General features: G+C 40.7%; 1 protein-coding gene across 1 annotated transcript in view; it reads right to left on the reverse strand.

The window, feature by feature from the left end:
- Positions 1-4,792: 4,792 nt before the first annotated feature.
- The window catches only part of ABCC4 (ATP binding cassette subfamily C member 4 (PEL blood group)), a 189,797-nt gene continuing 173,449 nt past the window's right edge, over positions 4,793-21,140 (reverse strand). Inside the window, exons 30-31 of the mRNA XM_006211005.4 lie at positions 15,461-15,595; positions 4,793-6,523 (exon numbers count right to left, since the gene is read on the reverse strand). Coding sequence (XP_006211067.1) covers positions 6,416-6,523; positions 15,461-15,595 — 243 coding nt within the window. The 3' untranslated portion in view covers positions 4,793-6,415. The remainder of the gene's footprint in view (positions 6,524-15,460; positions 15,596-21,140) is intronic.

Consider the following 21,140-nt stretch of genomic DNA (forward strand, 5'->3'; position numbering starts at 1 on the left):
CATGTTTAATTTTTGCAACAGCCCTCTGAGAAATGTATTATCCCCGCCTCAGCTTTACAAAGGAACTGAAGCAGTGTGCTTCCAACCTTAAGAGCCCACGATTAGCAGGTGGCAGAACTCGAGTCCAAACCCAGCTGGCCGGGGCCCAGAGAAGCCAGTATTTGGCCCCAGAAGGCTGACCCCTGAGCTGGGGCTCCTCCCTCCCTGTGTGCTCGCTACATTTTCTCTCTCTGTGAAGGAAACAGTTTGGTTTAGGCCGCCAGGTGAGGACCTCCTCAAATACACCTTCCACAGTCTACAAACCTACCTTCATCCACAGCTGTCTTGCGCTCCTCTCCTGGGGATTAAGAATCACCAAGGTCGGTGCGTCCGTACTTTGTTTCATTGGATGCACTTTGTCCATCAGTCATTCCGACCAAAGCCAGTGTGCAAGGGCAGGAAATGTATTCATTTTCCAGATGAAGAAGCTGCGATTCAAAGAGGTTGAGACACCTACGCAAGCATGTGACTAAGGCTGTGTAGCTGTAGGGTGACCACAGCCCACTCTGTCGGGGTGGTGCCAGCTTATTGCCCTGGCTGGTTATCACTGTTCCTTCTCTTTCAAGTGTCTCACTTTGGATAACTCACTCTTTGGGCACCCACCTTGCTATCAAGCGGTAAAGAAAGAACTGGCATGCAGAGATGTGTGATGGACTCCAAAGCCAGGCCTATTATCCCCAGCTACCCCTTAACATTACAAAATTATAAAGTTTAGAAGGAAGGTTTGTTCTTAGTCATCACTTATTCATTCAGCAAACGTTTACTGAGCACCTCCTTTGTGACAGACACTGTGCTGGAAGATGCAATGCAAGAGTGAACAGTTCACAGTTCTTTAGACACTCCTGGTATAGCGAGAAAACAGACCAGCTGTAAATACTCATAGTCAGGGAAGGCTACATAATTTATAGGGCCCAGTGCAAAATGGAAAAAACAGGGTCTCTTGTTTAAAAATTAACTGTTTCAAGATGTGACATGTAAAAGGCTTAGAACAATGCCTGGTCATAGTAAGCACTACGGCTGTTTCCATAATTGCCATCTTGCAAATTAGGGGTTCAAGATATATATTTTTTAAGTGGGTGAAAAGAAATAGAACAAAGGTAACCAGCTGAAAAAACAAAACGAACGTAGGGAAGAGGAGGTGTTTAGTTTAAATGAGCAACAGCCTCCTTGTTCATGGACAGTCAGTAGAGATCTAGACTGGACTGTAGACTTGAAATCTGCTGAGAGCAGATCGCATCACACACACAGACAGTAACTGGTAACCGTGTGAGGTGATGGATGCTTATTGTGATAATCGCATACTAAATAATCGTGTTGTGTACTTTAAATCATATGAAACCTAAATATAATTTTTGTCAATCGTAACTTCAATAAAGCTGGAAAATTTTTGAAAATAAAATTGTTAAGTTGGAAGTTAAAAAAAAAAAGACATTAACCCAAATATGGTTCAGTTTAACAAATGACAGGTGGTTCAAGGTATTAACGGAAAAACTAAAAGAGGTGGAAACTAGGCTGACGCTAGAGAATGAGGGATCTGCCCACATGGACCTTCTCTATTTTTTAGACCACAGGTATTGAGGACACTCGCTTAATCAGACATTTTGAACTAAACACCAGTCACCAAGTTTCCCATCACGGTACATCCTAGTCATCCAGCTCTGGAGCTGTGACACACACCGTGGGGGGCATGGAGACGTGCTGCACAGACCTCCCTTCAAGGACCCGTTGCTCCAGCTGCTGGGAGTGGTGCCAGTGGGCAGTTTTAAGCCACCAGCCCCTCTGGGGGCCGCCTACATGCAATGACTGACCAAAGTGGAGGTACAGAGACCTGGCCATCAGACAGGTCAGGACACCCCTGAGGGGCCATCTTCACTCTGGAGCCCTGATGGAGTCACCTAAGGTTGTCTGGCCAGCGTTGGACCTTGACTTTTCCCTCTGCCTGTCCTATCTCTCCCCTCTTGGTTCCACAGGTGTTGATCCCAAGGGCACCCCTGGTAAAAATCCCAACGCTAAATTCCACCCAAGTTTGTATCTCAGAGACCCAAAAATGCAACATGTATCAAAAAGACTCCACTACTCGGGGAGGATATTTATTTGAAAATTGCTGGCTATACACATAATAAGTTTAAAACCCAAAAACAGAATACAAAATGATGGAAACAGGGATGTGTGTGAGTGGTTACCCTCCGGTTTAAAATCTTCAGTTTGATACGGATTTAAATGCATATGCCACAAATCTTGTGGCAATTAATCCATAAATGCTGCAATTCTTGAGGAAACCCGTATGTTATTTTTTAATCTATACTTGTGTGATGATGTACTCTGTACTTTTATTATGGAGAATTTCCTTTAGTGACAGATGCTTATTCAATTTTCAATAAATGAACTTCGGAGAATTAGGTCATTTGGCGACTAAATTGGGTTGATCATAAACACAGCTCTTAGGATTTTTTGTTTTTAATTTGAACTTTCTCAGTTTTTTTTATTCCAAGTGAAAGATATCTTTCTTTTTAATCAAATGTAAGTTCACCCATTCCCTGAACTACATAAGTGAAATTACAAGAAGCTTTTTCTTGAGATGTGGTGTCCTAAATGTCAGCTTTCTAAGTCGAGATGTGTCTTGAAAACACTCCAAAACAGAATCAGTTGTGGATAGTAACTTACACATTCAGGTGATAAATCTAACACACTTCAGGGTGTAAAGTTCTGAACAGCATTAAACTTTTCAGAATTAGATATCAAACAAGTACTCGGGTTTGAGCAGAAGGGCTTCTAATGTTTCTGGTCAAACTTTCGTTAAGAAAAACACCGATTTTCATCAGTCAAACTTAATCAACCAATTAACAGTTAAAACCAAATTGTCACAATACTTAGTCTAAATCACTGCCTCACGGAATTGACTTGTTTCTTTACAAGACACTAACCATTTGTGGTGTTATCAAAAGCATTTAGCACTAAACTGATTTATTTGTATCTCTTTCCTACTAATGAAGATTGAAAAGTTAAGAAGGTGGAAGGAAATGTTGGAGGTGATGAGTATTTTTATGGCATAGATTGTGGGGCTGATTTCATGAGTATATACTTATCTCCAAACTCATCTAGTTGTATTCCATGAAATATGTACAAGCTTTTGGTACATCAATCACAACTCAATAAAGGGATTTTTTAAAAAAATCAGAACCATTTGGAGAGAGGAAATAGGATTCATTTTATTCTAGAAAATACAGACATCAATGTCTCTTGTACCAAGAAATTCAAATGAGGCCACTCGCTGAGCTGTAAGACAGCCCTTGAACAGTACCAGATTTTTAAAACTTAGCAGAAGTAACTCCCTGCACGCAGATGATTCACTTTTGGATGACTGAGCCACTGAATGTGAATCCGATTCTAAAATAAAAGCAAGGCTGAGAATTTTTTTTTTCTTAGTTCACTCCATTGTGAAGTATGACATGCAACAAAGAAGTGTGGAAAATAACTGAAGAGCCCAACGAACCCCAGTCTAACCGCCACCCCAACAAGAGAACATTTCAAGCACCTCAGAAGCTACCTTTCTATTTCTCCCAATTACCAACACCTTCCACCTCCCCATGGTGTGAAGCACTCATTTGAACACTAAGGTTTGGCCTTAACCAAGTTTGAACTTCGTACAAATGAAATCATAAATACCCTTTAAGGCTCAGGCTTAAGTCTGTGATTCACCTGCACTGCTGGTGTTTAACTGCTTTCACTGCAGTGGGATGTTCTATTACATCACAGTCCGTTTTCCTTCCATGGTTTATGAGCATTTCGATTATGCCCACCTTGAGGCTATTAGGAATTAGGTTTCTAGAAACATCCTTGAACACATATATATGTTTGGAGCAGAATTAATAGACCACAGGGTGTGCAGCTTGAATACATGCTGTCAAACTGTTTTCCTAAGTTTATTTTCCAATATACACTTTTTCATGTGAACAGCAGTGCAGGAGTTTCCACTGCTCCATTGGCGCTCAATTTGTATTCTCAACCTTTTAAATGTTGCTGTTCCACTGGGCTTTTAGTGGTGTTTCATTGTAGTTTTAATTTGCATTCCCCTGGTAACTAATGAGACTGAGCACTTCTCCAGTTATTGGCCATTTGGATATTCGCTTTTGTGAAATGCCTATTTGAATCTCTCATCCATTTCTCTAATTGGGCTGAGTTTTTTTTTAATGAGTTTTAGGAGCTCTTTATGTTCTATGGTACTGCTGTTCAGACTTCCATCTGCATCAGGACCACCTTTAGGGCTTGTTAAGACACAGACTACTGGTCTCTACCACCAGTGTTTCCGATTCAGTAGATACTGGGTGAGACATAAGAATGTGCATTTCTAACAGGTTCCCAGGTAATGCTGATGCGCGTAGCCTTGTGACCACACCCTGAGAACCAATGTCCTATAGGTGTTTTAAATGCAGCAGCAATAGAGACTTCTTACAAGTTTAAGGCAAAGTCACTTTTCAAAAAAATAAAAACTTCAACAATTTTAATATTTGGTTCAAGCCTGGGGCATAAGCTAATACTTTCACTTCTTGGAAGAGGTACAACTGGGCTTACTTCAACAGCAACTGTGTAAATCTACCTGAAGCCCACCTCTCTGCTTAGAGCATCTGGTGCACCCACATGGCCAAGGGAACTGGCTGATAACAGAAGATATTTTTGGAACTCACTGGCTTTCAACAGCAAGGACATGAGTTAGTTACACCTCAAATAACAAAAATACAGATCTATGGAGATGTCATTTATTTCCATTGAACTTTGTTTTATTAAAAAATTCTATAATGACATTAAAACAGAAATAAAGCAGAAACATATTTAACTGCCTTTAACCACTAAAGACAAAATGAACACATTTTCATTTCAAATATTTCCAGTTTTAACAAACCTCATCATTATCCTTGTAGCCATTTCAGTCATCTGAAATAGGAACCATGACAACCACACAACTTTAAACATTAACCATATTATTTTTAACACAAAGGGTCAAACTGCTACTGCACCCAATGTATTTTGGTGGTTTGATGTGTGTGTGCATTTTAAGGCTTGATTCTATAAAACATCCTTTTCTCTGTTACAGACCAAAAACCCGCTATCAGAAGGCATATGTATTAACATATGCAATTTGAAGGCAGTTAAACCTCATTGTGAGACGTCACGAAGGTCCACTTAAAACCACGACGGTAAAACCTTGAGTAACTTGAACTCAACACAAAACAGCCATGACCATCGAGAAAAACTAAGGGGCCGTGGTTCAAATAAAGCACAGGAGGCGCGAGGAAGTCTTGTGGTTTGCTGAACTAGTGATTAGAAAGATCTAAACAGAGTCCTATTAGTGGTCAGAAGTAAACTGTCCTGGGCTCACGGAAGTGACTCTTCTTGACGCATCCTGAGAACACGCTGTGTAATCACAGCCACCGTCTGCAGTGATTTTCTCTCTTTCTCACCAAGTCAGGAGAGCCTGAGCATGTGATTTAGAAAGGATTTCAATGAATGCTAACCCAAAAGGCAGCAGAGGGTCAACCATCAGGGAAACAGAAATCCAAATAAAACCACCACGATACAGTCAGCAACTACAGTTAGTGGCTTGGCCTTTTTTGAAAATTATCCCCAAGCCGAGTCTGAAACTGTCAACGGTTAGCCTGTCAAAGCCATGAAATCTAGAAGACGGTCAATGATCACACGTTTGTTCTTCACGATCAAATCCCCTGGAAGGGCTCCTATGTTAAGAAAGCATTATTTTCTCATCCATCTCTTTTAAACATAATTAAATATTGTCCTCCTGTATTTTAACCGTTTATCTTTTCTGAGGGGGTGGGGAGGGGCGGCTCTCGCTACTATAATGCCACGTAAACTGCAGTGTATTTTTTGTTTTTTCTGTACTGTTTTAACCAGGCCTTTGGCAGGGAATAGTGTCCTAGTTATGTTCAAGAAAGTAGTGAGAGACAATGGCAGCTTCACACAGTCTTCAAGTAAATAGAATCCCTGATATAATTGGAAAGGAATATGTGACTTAAGGGGCAGTAAAAAACATCTTTGACAAAGCTGTCTTACACCTTAGAAAATAAACTTTGGCTCTAGAGTCTTTAAGGCACAAAACCTGGTAAGATTTTACTGGTGGCCTGCACCTGTGATGTAGATAACGGAAAAAAAAAAGTAGAACATATAAATAAAAGTAATAAATCATCTTGTTAGAGTATGAAATCATTGGGTGAAGTTGGAGGAAAAAAATTCAAATAACTGAACATCTTGTATGTGTAAATATTTGTTGCTTGTGTAAAAAAAAAAGTAAAATGCAGTTTACACAGTGCAAAAACTATTGGGAAAAAAATGCCTTTGGAACAGACTTGACATCATGGTAGAATCACAGTGCTGTCTCAAAAATTGTTAAGGCTGAGGGCTGTCCATTGGAGGTGTTCATAACCACAGGGCCATTGTGAGTAATATCCGGATAATTCCTTCTGAAGTACACCTGGGGGGGAAAAACACAGAGGTATAAAAACATGTTTAAAAGTTACAAAGTCCTCCTCCCTAAGGCAATGCACTTCTATGTCCACTTCTTCATGTGACGCGAATGATTATCACTAGGGGAGGCACAATTAAAAAACCAGGGATGTATTTGTTCCACGGAGGAGGGAGCCCCACTAAAACCCTCAGTGGGGCTGGGCTTCATGGCAAACAACCTGTAGCTCCACTTCAGTTCTGATCATCCTGATTCACAGATGTTTTATCACTACATTAAAATGATAAGCAAAATCATCTCACGGACTCAAAACCTGGAGATAAATTAAAAACAGGGTGACAAAGAGGCTGGGAAATCGGGCGTCTGCACGAAGGTTTCTCATTTTCACACACAAGATGAGCACAATGGATGTGGATGTTAATATCAGATTGTAACACCTGTATTTTATAAACTCTGACTGACAAGCATTCAAACGCTGGCGTATATGTATGAAATATCCTGGCGTTTAATTTGTGCGGCAGAGCAGTTACAGGGCCTATAGAAATGTGATCTGTGGATACTGGGTCACAAGAATGAAAAGAGAATCAAAAGCTTTAACAATGACTCAACCAAGCAACTTCTCTAAAATGTAAGATGATACCAAATAATAGGACAGTCCTTTGCCGAGCCTTTGAGTTCCTGAATTCTACCAATTTCTAGCTGAACTGGAAAAGATACAGGTTTTCTGATAAATGTATAATCAGAATATAAAGGAAATGAAATGCTGTCAAGTTTCTCTGTTCCACAATCGTCAGTTTTTAGTAGCTGTATCGTATCTCGGTTCCCTGACAGATACGCAGAACAAAATGAAATAATGTCAAGACTTGTGAGCTCTTATCTCTAAATGTGTTTGGGTGAAAAAGGACTTCAAATGTAAGTTTTTTTTTTCCCCAAAGAAAAATGTGAAAAGTTTTGTTTGAGTCTTTAAAACAGAAAATGTACCATCTATCTGAGGCTGACTGGTGTCACAAGCTGGGTCAATTAGTCATATGATTCTGGGTCTATTTTATAAAACCTGGCTCCAAATACATTCGGGGGTGCTGTCAACAAAGTTATCATGGGAGATGATGGACTTCACATATGAAACGGAAAAGCGCTGGGACACCTACTTTCATATTAAGTGAATTTTTTTTCTCTTGTTTGTATACTTGCTACCTCCAAAATAGCACTATATATGAAATGCTATATATAAAAATGTTAACTAAGGAGAAAAATAAATTCTCCAAGAATGCTTGGACCCCAATGTGAAATATGAGGCTATTTCCATTATAATGCAAGGATTTAAAAAAATAAGGTTTTTAGTTGGGAGGGAGGGTGGAGCGAATTGCATACCATCTCCTTCCTCCGTTTATTTAAGCTAGCCATACTTTGTATGGCTAAGTATTTAGGAACTCTCTTGGTGAAACTAAAAACTGCCGAAAGAACAAAAGTAAATATATTTCACTTTCTACTTCTTGACAGTCCTCGCAAAATTAGCTGGTTCCTTTCCTAACAGCCCTTCTCAATGTAATTTTTACGAAGAAAATGTTATATTATTAGCAACTTTTCATCAAAATGGTCTTTGCTTCATGGTCTGAAGTACCTGAAACTGAATAGTAAAAATGAGTTTTCTGTGTATAAAATCCTTGATTTGACCTGTCTCTTTCCCATATGTTGCCATGGTATAGACCACACTGGCTGACAGCGGAAGTCAGAGAAGGCATCCTTGTCACAGCACGGGTTATGAAGAGAGTTGTGACAACTGAACACTTGAGCAGAGTCCTCATGGATGGGCTGAGCCTGGGATGGAGAAGCCCAGTCTCACCTCTCTCTCCTGGGACCACTGCTGATCCTGTAAAAATCACTTAAGCTTTCTCCACAGGGGCTGCCTCATTTGTGAAAGGAGACAATGGCTGACCTCATAGGAACTAATTGACGGCTACAAACTGCAGGTTGAAAACACGCTGAGCTAAGTGCTGGGTGTGATTATGTTGCTGCTCAGAGACGTGGCCCCTTAGTCCACGGACAGTAGCAGCATCACCGGCTTGAAGGATGAAAACAAAACACTGCGAGGCCCTTCTGTGAATCTTCTGATTTTATCTTTACAGAAGCCCAGAGTCAAAGTCGAGAGTGAACGTGATTAACCCGGGAGGCAGAAAGGCAGTGAAAAGGTTATTAACACTTTCTAACCTCTGACTCTGAGGAGTTACTGTCTGTCCCTTCTGTCTCAGTTTCTCCATCTAAGGGATAATAATGCCAGCTCAGAATGGGTGTGAGGATTAAAAGAGACAGAACCAGAAAGGAGCCAACTCAGGGCAAGCGGTACATGAGAGCAGTGAGCGCGGGGCTTCGCGGCCCTCTCCCTGTCCTTCTCTTGGGTTTGGTTCATTGAGGTTCCTCCAATGTAGGTTGAAACTGAGCTGCGTACTTAAACTCCAGCTAGTAAATAAAGCCACCATCATGGAATTAGATCTTATTAAAAGCAAACAGAGAAATAAAAGCTGCATGGATAAAGGCCAGCAATAGATGGTTCAATATATGTAGAATTCAGGCTGAAGACTGTCAGTTCATTCTCACCGAACTGTGTGACCCTATTTCAACCCCAGTAACCCTCAAACTCCTCATCTCTAAAGCAGGTCGAACTTTGGTGTACATGCTGGCAGGTGTATTACCAAGGAGCCCTGGAGAGTTAGAGAGGATTTCTGCTTTTATGTTAGTGGAATAATGAATTTTCCTTCCCCTCAACCTCTCTGAAACCACCCTAAACAACAAGGACATTGGGAAATAAAAAAATAAGTCCCCCCAAATTATTTAAAAATAAGCCCAGTGTTTGTTGAAATCAGGAGTCTTTTGAAATCCCAAATGACAGAATACCTGAATGGGCTGCCTTATGCAACTGGATCCAATGGGCTGCGGCAGGACAGAGAGAGGTACCCAAGGGGAACAGATCTCAGCAATCACGGGAGAGCGCAGTTCCCCAACTAACTGACTTAGAGCAAAAATATAACACACTAGGTGAGAGGAAGGGTCACTCAAGAATTTTATAACCAGAAAACTCAAATTAGAAAGCAGGAGGAAAACACTTCATACACTTGACCTTGAGCAACAAAGGGGTTAGGGATGCTGACCCCCAACGTCGCTGAAACCCCGAGGATAACTTCACAGGCGGCCTCTCATATCCGCAGTTCCGCATCACGGATTCAACCAATGACAGATCATGTGGTACAGCAGCACGTATTTACTGAAAAATGCTCCCATAAGTGCACAACTGAAGTGCAAACCCCAGTTGTTCAAGGGTGAACTATGTAGTCAGTAAGCAGGGCGTTCTAACTCCAAAGGACCTTCCTTTAAGATGTTATAAAGCCTTGTTTTCACATTTCTTTTGTAAAGCCACCTACAATAGTAAGTACATTTAACTCTACATTGAGTCTTGGTATAGACTATCTATCTATATATACATTTATCTATCCTGAAAGGAGTCTCATGAAGTATTTACTATGACTATGAAAGACACATTTGCTACTTTTCTTCTATTCTGCTCTTTTCTATTTCTTAAAACATGCTGGTCGTAACTGACCAAAGGGATTTCACAGTCGCACTAATGAATAATCACAACCCAAAGCTTTAAAAACACTTTAACAGAGGACAAACCATAGCCAACTAAGAGATGGGAAAGTATCATTTAATACAAGTAACTCAAATAATAGAGGTTTAAGTGTTTTCAAAGATGTGAAGATAAACATCAGAAGAAAAACTATTTAAATTACTAAAATGTGGCATTAGAATGGAGAGAAGTATGTTGTCCTGTTTATAGTGGGAAGCCAATAATAAGAAACAAAGTATTCCTAGAGGAAATGAAAGGTACATAAAACGAGTAAAGAAATGCAAATTACAGGACAAAAAAAATCTTTTTTAAAACAACACTAAAAACTTGACAGTATAACATAATCAAACTAACATAAAACATACCTATAACTCAATGAATGTAAATGGACAAAACTCATCTATTAAAAAAGACTAAGATTAAATCTCAGTGCTAAACCTACCTACTCACTATTGCAAGAGACACATCTATAAATAACTCAATATTAAAAGACAATGAAAGACACAGCAGGCAAATGAAAACAAAATGAAAGCAGGGGACTCAATTTCAGTTTTGAACCACCTTGGATTCAGGGCCAGGAACATTAAATAATGAAAGAAGGAACTTTAAAAAAGTAGAAAATATAATTTATACTGATAAAACAAGTTATGAATACATGTGTGCATTGAAAAAAAATCATGGAAAGAAAAACAAACAAACCCAAACAAAACAAAAACCAACACTAAGAACTACAGTGAAACTTGGAACAATATGAGACTAATTCGCCTCTGTACATCCAAGTGACATCAAATGGACCAAAATAAATAAGGATAGAGAAAATCTAAATAATGCAATTAATTAAATAATCTAATTAAAAATTAAACTCTATAACTTAAAGACAATAGCTTATCTTTTTAAATGCCCAAAGAACATTCACAAAAACTGCATATATACTAGAACACATACAAAAAATTGACAAATACTGTTTCTTGGTGGAAAGAGTACAGACACTATTTTTTGATCACAAGATAATAAAGTCCACACCAAAAAGTAATAGAAAACAAATGAACATTAAAAAAAAATCCCACCCCCAGGAAGTTTTAAAGATCTTGGTCTCAAATAATTCTTGGACTAAAGAGGAACTAGGAACTGAAAACCAAAATTGCAGAATCTAGAAATAAAAGCAGTAAGTATGATGAAAGCCACACACCAGGACCTATAGGGTACAGCTCGAACAGTATTCAAAGTTCACAGCCTTAAAGTATTCATAAATAAACAAGAAAAGAATAAAAACAAATGCATTCAAGAAGAAGCAACAATAAAATAAATGAAAAGAAGGCATTAATAAAGATAAAAGCAGAAAGATAAAAGAGAACACAAGCAGTAAGTGAAATTGAGAGCTCCTCCTTTGGGAGGAAAAAAACATAAAGCTGTAAGAATTAATTGGAAGGAAAATGAGGATTAGCAGAAAGGAGGATATGGAGAAAGCAAAAGTACTATATAGCCATTAAGAAGAATGAGGTAATTATACACAGTGATATAATCTGAGATATAATATCAACTGAAAACAGCAAGAACAACTATCATTTGTGCTTAAAAACAGGAAGGCCACCTATGCACAGGTTCTTACTGATGCGCAGAACATAACAGAACAGTCAGAGATGGAGCCGGGCTCCACCCTGGGGAAGGAGTGACCGCAGGAGCGGCAAGAGTGACTGACTTCTTGTTTATAAAATTTTAAAACCTATTTTAAAAAGAAAAGGTTTAGGATTTTGTAGAGTTAGATGTATCATTTGTTTAAAAACTGATGATTAAAAATGCATTTTAATTACTTAGAATCTCTAGAGCTTCTTAGAAGAATTGAGGGGACACCTGGTTATTATTGGGAGATAAGGGTTCAAGCTATAGCCATTTTAAAAAAGGATCCAACTTTTATACTAAAAAATGCTCTGTTCTTCAAAGCACTTAATCAAATGCTCTCTCATCTGCTCCCTGTAATAACAGCGTGAAGACGTAGGGCAGGTGAAGATGCGGTGCAGGGCTGTGATCCCTGCACCACATACAGGTGAGGACCCTGAGGCTCAGAGACCTTGGGTGATGTAAGGCCACAAAGCTGCTGGGTACCCCTTCCACAGGTCCTACTTGGCCCAGGCTCCTAGTTCTAGGATACTGGGGTCCAATAACTTTTGGGTTGTATCTGGTTGATTTCAGAAACAGATAAAATGACATCACTGTTACACACTGCGAACAAACTTCCAAAAGCCTCAATCAGATCTGCTTCATCACAGAAGACAATGAATGACAGACATGAATCCTTCATTATGGGATGAAATATATCCCCTCAAATTGTGTATGTTGGAGCTTAAAACTCCCCAGTGCCTCGGAATGTGAGTGTATTTAGAGATAAGGTCTTTAAAGAGGCAGCTAAGTTCAAACAAAGTGATATGGGTGGGCCCTAATCCAACAGGACCAGTGTCAGTACAGGAGATTAGCGCACCGGCACACACAGGGAAGACCAGGTCAAGAGGCAGAGAGAAGACAGGATCCATAAGCCAAGGAGACAGGCCTGAGAGGAAACCAACCCCACCAACACCCTAACCTCAGGCTTCCAGCTTCCAAGGCGGCGATGAAACAAATTCCTGTTGTTGAAGCCGCCTCATCTGTGACATTCTGTATGGCAGCCCTAGCAAACGAACGCACCCTTCAGCTTTATGCATCTAAAAAGCACTTTCTCGACTATTTCACGGATCATGTAAAAGGGTCCATCAAACAGTGATTCATCTCGCCTGCACTAACATTTACAGAAAGGGAACTACACTGTCAAGAAATCGTGACTTTCCCCAGGTGTTGACTTTTCTTTTCAAATGCATGAATTCTAACCCACTGGAATAAAAAGCTCGTTGACTTAGGCTAATCCTCCCGGTGTCACAGTTCTTAATGACGCACTGATATCTGATGCTCACAGATTTGAAAAGTTGACACTCTGACAGCTTGTTCTCTTAAGAGGACTGAGTACATGCAGAAATAACATCAAGAAGATATTTCAGCAGGGATGAGAATCAGGATTATGTATTTCCTTATGTCTTTTTCCGTAGAGGTGACCTGAGCCAGAGGTAAGACAGAAATCCAAGAGTGATGTTCAGCCACCCTGTGAACTTGGAAAAGTAGGCCCTGCCCGGCTGCCACACACAAGGAGCAGTTCTCAGACTCGACACACAATTCATTACCTAATGGGGCACTCAGCCTCCCTGTGCAATCCGCCTCTGTGCTCCCTGGACCAGCTCTGTGACCTTGGGTAATCCCTTAACCCAATCTCCTCATCCAGGAGGTTTAATAAAAAAGGACCACCATGAGAAGTAAGTGAAATCACACATGTGAGAACTATAAAGCATAAATCACAAAGACCTACACAAGGCAACTTAGCATTGACATTGTTAAATCAGGTGCAAGATTATTAGGCCAGGAATCACAAGATTTCTCATTCTGTGACCTACGCCTGTTTTGTATGTGTGTTATCCATGATTTAAAACATTTACTGGAAGAGCAGATTTCTGATTTTGTGTCTCCTGCAAACTATCTAACTAGCACTGGATATATATATGGGGTCACATTCCTTCCAAGGAGCCCAGTTTCCTCACCTGTAAAATGAGGGTGCTGAATGCTATCATTGTAATCTACCTGGACCAATTTAGAATTCTATGATCAGTTTCTCACTGCTCAATGTTTGATGATATATAATGATAACACATTTCTTAAACAGAGACTTTGATTCACAGGTGAGGACACATGCCTTTGATGGGAAATGCCAAAGGTCAAAGAAAAAAGGATTCTGTTAGAGTCCTGGCTATTTGTAACTAGGTTACACAGGGAATCCCAGATAAATGATGGGGTCTTAGGAGTGAAGCTCTAACTGGGAGACACTCTAGTAGGTGAAACCACTCTGAATTTCAGGCTTAAAAAATATAGGGCTCCAAGTGCAGCTTCTGTACATTTGCATGAAAGAAAGAACTTATGAAAAGTTCAGAACAGTCTTCATTGTCCCTAAACCTATTTCAACTCCAACTCTGCTGGCTCTTCAGCCAACTCTGTGACCCTGGGCAACTCCCCACCCTATGAAGAGTGGAGGAGGGTCAGCTCTTCATTTCTAATGGGGAGGAATGAGATGAAACAGTGATGGAGGGAACTTAGGTACATTCTAGACAAATCTCTCATAGAAAGAGAAGCATTCAGATACTGGAACATGTCTTCTTCAAGGCATATTTTAAATATTACATAAGAAATTTTATTCAACTTACAAGTGAGGATCTGGGAAATGCAGAAAAGCATGAAGAAGGAAAAATGCACTTATAATTTAATGTCCAGAGACAAAGTTTTGATGGGAAGCCTCATCCCAGCCCAAGCCACGCATCTCAAGTGCCAAGAATACCAGACCTTCCTTCTCTCCCTCCCTCCTTCCATCAAACCCACTCCCACCTTATTTTAGAAAGAATTACACATGGCGGCACGACAGTGGCCAAGTCCCTTAAACCAGATCTCAGTTTTCACACCTGTAGAACGAGGTATCACCACCTCACTGTTGTGGGAATGATACCACGTGACCTGAATGCTGTTCCTCCAGCACCTTCTTCACGCCATACCCAGTGCTCAGTGCTTCCCCACACCTCCTCTCTGTGCAAATGCTTCGTGAACCTTCAAGCACCATTCAGACTACACTGTTAAGGTACTGGGAATTCCTGATTTGTCCTGATGACAACTTCATCTTCTAGAAAGTAGAGAAAGCACAGAGGGACACATGGACCTAATTCTAAAGAATAAAGAAGTAGGGAGAAAGTGACAGTATCATAAAGGAGTTCTCTTGACAAATGAGGAAACAGAAGTGACCTACACCTTTCCCTCGCAGATCTTTCTAGGCACAATTAATTACATCCCATATTCTTTTTCTCAGACTCTAAACATTTCCAGGATGTTCCTAGAAAGCATTTGCATCACAAATGTGCTGAGCACCAATGAGGATCAAACAAAAAGGATCGAAAAATGAGAATATTCTGTGCTCTGAGACTCTGAACCCAGAGCCCAAGCGTGTGACAAGTCCAATCCGAAATCTGTCTCGCAGGCACGCAAGCGTGCAAATGGCCTGCGTCCCCCCCACCCCACCCCCACTTCTGCAGACTCTCAGCAGACCCACCCTCCAGCTGCAACGTGTTAAGACCCAGTCACGAAGCTTTGTCTCTGGAGGCTTATAATTGAAAAGGGCACAGAGTGCTTGTTACCGGACCCCTGGTGCCAGATCGTGACGAGCGAATCTTGGAGACGAACTTTAATTACAACTCCCTGCGCGGACTCACCTGTTTTGCTGTTTCAGTGAGGGCAGCGGCCTCGGCCTTGCCCAGTTGTTGCACCATCTTGTAGAACAGCCCGTCTCTATTTTGCAGCAAAATATATGGCTCATCATATTCCTTCAGTCTCCCTGAATCCAAAACCTGTTAATCAGCAGAAAGAAACCCATTAGCACACAATGTTTTGCAGGAACATATCATAACTCAGACAATACTACGGAAAGGGCCAGGACGGGAAGAATAAGAGTCTGTTTGGGTGGGAAGCCTGGCTGGTGTTTAAATGGTGTGATTACCCTGTTCTACTGGGGAGACAAAGGCCTAACCCGACCTTTTATTATTATAATGTTATAGGAAAGGAAGAAAATGAAAGTTTTAGGCTATGATTACTGGCACTCAGCAGTCTGGCATTATATTATATTCTGCCAAGGGCATTCGGGGTTCTTAACCTTAGGGCTTTGAGCTCTCAGACTCTGAGCTTTGAGGGCTATTAATGCAGACATTCAGAGTTGGGAAATTTCTCAGTTCAAGAAAATCAAACTCAATTTCCCTAAAAAGTAGGGTGGTGTCATACAAATCAGATGGCAATGACCTGACAGCAAATTAATTGCTGAATTAGTCTGACACAATCTGAGCAACATTTAGAGAAGAAAAAGCAAATGCTTCTGGAATTTTTAGGGTCCTGGAATATGTCAGCTGCGAAGGGCAGACAGAATCCCTTGTCGGAGAGGTTAAGGTGATTTTTGAAGTTGGCTTTTGTTGGAGGGTATTTTTCTGAGAGTGAAAGTCTGGCAAAAGGAGCTGCTACCCAAGCAGCTTTAGCAGAATTGCTCTGCACAGAAGAAATCTCCAGAAATCCAATTTTCTCTCTGGATAAGACTAAAGAGGCAATTAAGAAACCGAGCTCCAAATTCCAGTGATCGCAGCCTGCACAGCACACGGGGCGCCCCAATCTGAATGCCTAGGATGTGAAACTCTGTTTTCACAAATTATCCTTCGTTGCTTCTTTTTCCCTTTTCCTTCAGCTGCCTGCCTTTTCAGCCCATTTATTGTGCATTAATATGTCCACTAATTGGTAACTGAAAGGGAGAGGTAGGGGCTCTTAACGCTGCCTTTCTACTTACTAGAGGCTTTGGTTAATGGTTTCAGAGGGAAGAAAGAGCCTAAAACAATTGGCCCAAATGATGTACCGAGGAAAACAGTTCTGATGTTAAGTGGTGCTTAGTTCTTCATTTAGGTCATATTTAGAGTAAATGCATCTTAAGAGAATACGGGGGACACAGGGGTTTTTTCCCCCACATCTAGGTATTGCAGGGAATTCCATCCCCCAGTATTTAATCGGAAATATTAAGTCTCATAAAGCCCATTCTCCTGTTTTTCTTTTATTTACTACTGTGAATCACTGCTAAGGACAGCTTTCTCAAGAGTTCAAGAACAAATGAATCCATCACGTCCACATAATTAGTAAAATCTCCTATAATTTGGCATGCCAATTTAGATCCCCTGAATGTGTAATTTTTCTTAAGCTAACATTATAGAGCGTAACCATTTCTTCTGATGTTGAAGAAGAAAGATATGCAACTTTAAAACATAGATCTCTCTCATGACAAAGACTAAGTAAATCAAGTTACTTCATACAATAAAGAACTTTACATTCTGCAAAAGCAACAACTTTTAAAAATCACCATTTCAGAGGTGGTGGAAATGAGTTCTCTGACCATAAAGACTCCATATATTTTTTAATGGAAGTATTACTAATAGTTTGTCCTTGTCCAACTTTCTACTTTTTTAATTCAAATTTGAATGAACAGTAAATCTTCCCATTTTCTCTCTTATTGTCTAAAACATACGAATGCCAGTGAGGAGTTCTCAGAATTGCCCAATATCTAAAAAGTCAAAGCCAGAAAACAATTAGTGCTCTTAGAAAGCAATGAGGATAACAATATAAATGGCAGAAATATCATTTTGGTCAAATTATTTTGAGCCTTACAGGTATTTGGCTGTGCATTGTATTTTATACGAGGAGTGTTCAGGTTTTATTTTTTTCGCAGGGTGACAGAATTGTGAAGCATTTCTTACAATGCTTAAATACTTTGAAAAGGTAACAGAAACATTTTATTTACCTTTTTCTGTTAACACTTTAATACCCTTTCAAAATACATTAAAACAAAAGACAGTATCTTAAAACAGACGGCTTTATTAATACAGCCCCAACTGGACAGATTCAGAAGGTTTGAACAGATGGGAAGCCCTGGCATGTAAATGAAATGTAACAAAGACTATGGCTACTGTAAGATCAATGAAATGACCCCGTAACTAAAATAGCAGCCTTTGAATTTGAAAAGGAAAATAAAAACAGCTGTGAGATGAGCATTCATAGTGTCACATGCTTTCTAGTCCTCACAAACTCTAGAAATCGAGTACACAAACAAAGTCCACATGAATTACCTCCAACCATCCATCCACCCATCCAACATTCCTTTCTTCTTTCCTTCCATCTTCCCTTCCATCCATCCATCCATCCAAAGATGAGCAAAAGCATATCAAGAAGCCCAGGGCCAGAGGTGACGACTGGGATGCAGCTAAGTCACTGGCTGAGACGGAAAAATCAGTGGACAGATGGAGAGTTGGAATTCAACCCTGGTCTGAACCTGTGTTCTTCCCTCCCCTTGTGAGTTACCAGTGAAAGACACTTTTAGATAATTTTTATCAGAAGTGAAATGAGGGAGATGAGAATTTAAACATTCAACTTTTGAAAATACCTTTCCATGTGCATAATCAACTTTGTATACAATTTAAGAAAATATGCTAGTAGACATCAATATTTCCCCTTTTTATTTCCCACTGCAAAATGTCAGGCTCAAATTATTTACTGTCTGCCTGGTGTGTACTCACAGAAAAAGAGAACCAATTTTACTGAACTTTTAGGACAAATAAAGAGCACGCAACACATAGCCAACAGACATTCAAGGTAAACTTAAGTAAATTTTCATTAATTTCCAAATTTACACAGCAAACATTTGTTGCATATTAAGCTACACTGATGGCATTCTGCGAGATGCTGTGGAAGAAGCAGGCAGACGTTAAGTCACAGGCCCCGCCCTTTATGGAGGCTATACTGAAAGAAGAGAAGAAAATCCTCAAGTGTCTAGAATATAAGAAAAGAAGCACCAAAAGGATGAGTTTAGTACCAGAAGAGATAACTTCTGGCCAGAGGCTGTGAGAACTAGCTTCAAGGAGGAGAGGGGACAGTGAACTGGGCCTTGGAATATGCAGAAACGGGGTGGGTGCACAGGTCATCCCAGACACAGGGAGCAACATGGGCCTACAGGGCTGAAGGCGAGCCTGGCAACTCCTTAAAGGGCAGGGTTGTGTGGATTCCCTTGTTCACTGTTGCATCTCGGGGCTGTGGCATTGACCACGACAGGTAGCAGGCACACAATGGATGCTGGCTGAAAGATAAATACGAAAGAAACTAAATTCAGGGCATGATTGTGTGACCGCCCAGTAGTGGAGTTTGGCAAGCCTGTAGGGTGAGACCAAGGCGGGAACGTGTCTCCTAGCACAGGAAACAGCTAAGGCAATAGGATACAGGCATTATAGGATGAGGGATGGAGGCTTGGAAGACCACATGGCTCAGGGTGATGACTACAGGCAAGACGGAGAGAGAGAGAGGGAAAATGACAAAGAGAAAAGCAGGCTTGATAACGGAGGCTCGAAACTATTTATATCAAATACTGGAAAAGAGAAAGAAGAAAAGGGGAGTCAGAGAGGATCAAGAGTTGAAAGGAGCAGGGATGCAGCACGGCCAAGGCTCACATCCGGGGCTGCAAGAGCTGCACTAGGACGCAGACTCAGAAAAGGCATGGAGTAGACTTGTACCCACTTAGCCTTTACATTGACTGGTTTGATCAAAGATTCTAGACATCTCAGAACAAATAAACAAAACAGAACTCCCAAGTTTTCTTTATGTACAGGAAAATAATTTTGAAATTTTCTTTTAATATCCTTTATTATACCCATAAGAAAAGGCTCCTATAATTATCTCCCACCATGTCCCTGGTCTTCCTATAACCGAAGTAAAACTATAAACTAAACCACAAGTTGGTGTGGGAACAATCCCTCAACCCCAGGATCCCTCCAGGAATGCCAGCCTCGAGCTGTGGGCCGCTCTCTAGGGGGTCAAGAAAAAATACATTATGTCGGATGAGTCAGCCAGTTACATAAACTCAGTGCAGATGTGTTTATCAGGCCTGTGAACCTGCAGCTATGCCAGGTAGCGGTCCTAGACATGAAAAGTAAGTGGACCCACTGCAAAATAACTGGACCTGATTTCACTGGGAGGATGCCGTCGGTGATAATGGGGTGTCTGCAGGGAGGGGTGGGGGGCAGGATAGGAGGAAAAGCCTGATGACAGACAGCAAGGAGATGCCAAGAACAGTTTTCAGTATGGTGACAGGCAATAAAGGGAGATCCCGCTTAGCGACAAGTAGAGTGGGGAGGGGACCATCTGAATTTCAGACCTCTGTTCTGGCTGCCAGGTGACACAGAGACACTTATCCAATCCTGGAAGTTGGGTCCCTCATTGGTAAAATGAGTGTCTGTGATTTATCTCAGTGACTAGACAATGCGACAAGTATTAACTCAAAATCCTTTCTGGGGTCTTGAAATAACTACCTCCCTCTTAGTTAATTTTCTCTCTGACAACGTGAATGACCTGTACTAGCATGTTCCGGAAGCGGCTTTCCTCTTCTGAAATACTCTAGCTGCAGCCATGGAGACAAATGAAAGAAAAGTCCCTTGAAGGTGAAAAATAGAATTGAAGTAAAATGCTAGTTAGGTATGAGCTGTTTTTATTCTTTTCTAGATGGGTATATTACAGCGGTTTCTGATTTTGATATCTCTGGGGAAAATTCTACTAGAAAGAAAGAAGTTTGAGTTGAGGAAGCCAAGGTCAAGAATATCAAACCATAAGACTGTCTATAGACGGAAGAGGGGAAATCTGAGTTTCTTGGCCCTGGTTCTGATCCTCCATCATTTGTTTTCCAAAGAATTCTCTAACTGCCGACAGTGAAGATGTTGAACACAGGCAACACTATTCTAGGAGCAACTGCAGTTTTCATACGCTTCCTTTACTCACCCTACTAGGGGGAATCCGGGGTGTTAGGGAAACTGGAGTGTGCAGGGTGGGAGGGAGAGCTGTGCTACTGGCTGAAGAGAAAACAGGTTGGAAGCAATCAGCCAATTCTAAAAACTCCAGAGAGAAGCCGTTAGTGTAGAGACAGTGGTGATTATTAGAAGAAAGAGGATTTCTAATTCGCCTGTCTTCCTCCACTGTTTTGTGGCAACGGAGCAAATAAGGAAGATTAAATTAGCTGTCATTATGACTACATCATGTTTAATAAAGTTAAAACTGAGAGAACGTCTTTGTAAAACAGAATTCTAAGCCTAACACATTAATGGTGCTTAATGAACCCAAACTGGGTAAATCCCTCTGGAGAGACAACACATAAACAAAGCTATTAATTAGGTCACAGTTGTTTCTCAACAAGCCTTTTGTTTGATTTACTCGCAGTAAACAAAACCATACCCGTCTCTGTGCAGAAGTATTCACCAGTGCAACAAAATGTAATTATTACACCCTAAGCGCTTGCAATTACACGACGTTATGGAGATGGCACTGAGGGTTCTG

The sequence above is a fragment of the Vicugna pacos genome, chromosome 14 (assembly GCF_048564905.1).
Source record: "Vicugna pacos chromosome 14, VicPac4, whole genome shotgun sequence".
NCBI lineage: Eukaryota > Metazoa > Chordata > Mammalia > Artiodactyla > Camelidae > Vicugna > Vicugna pacos.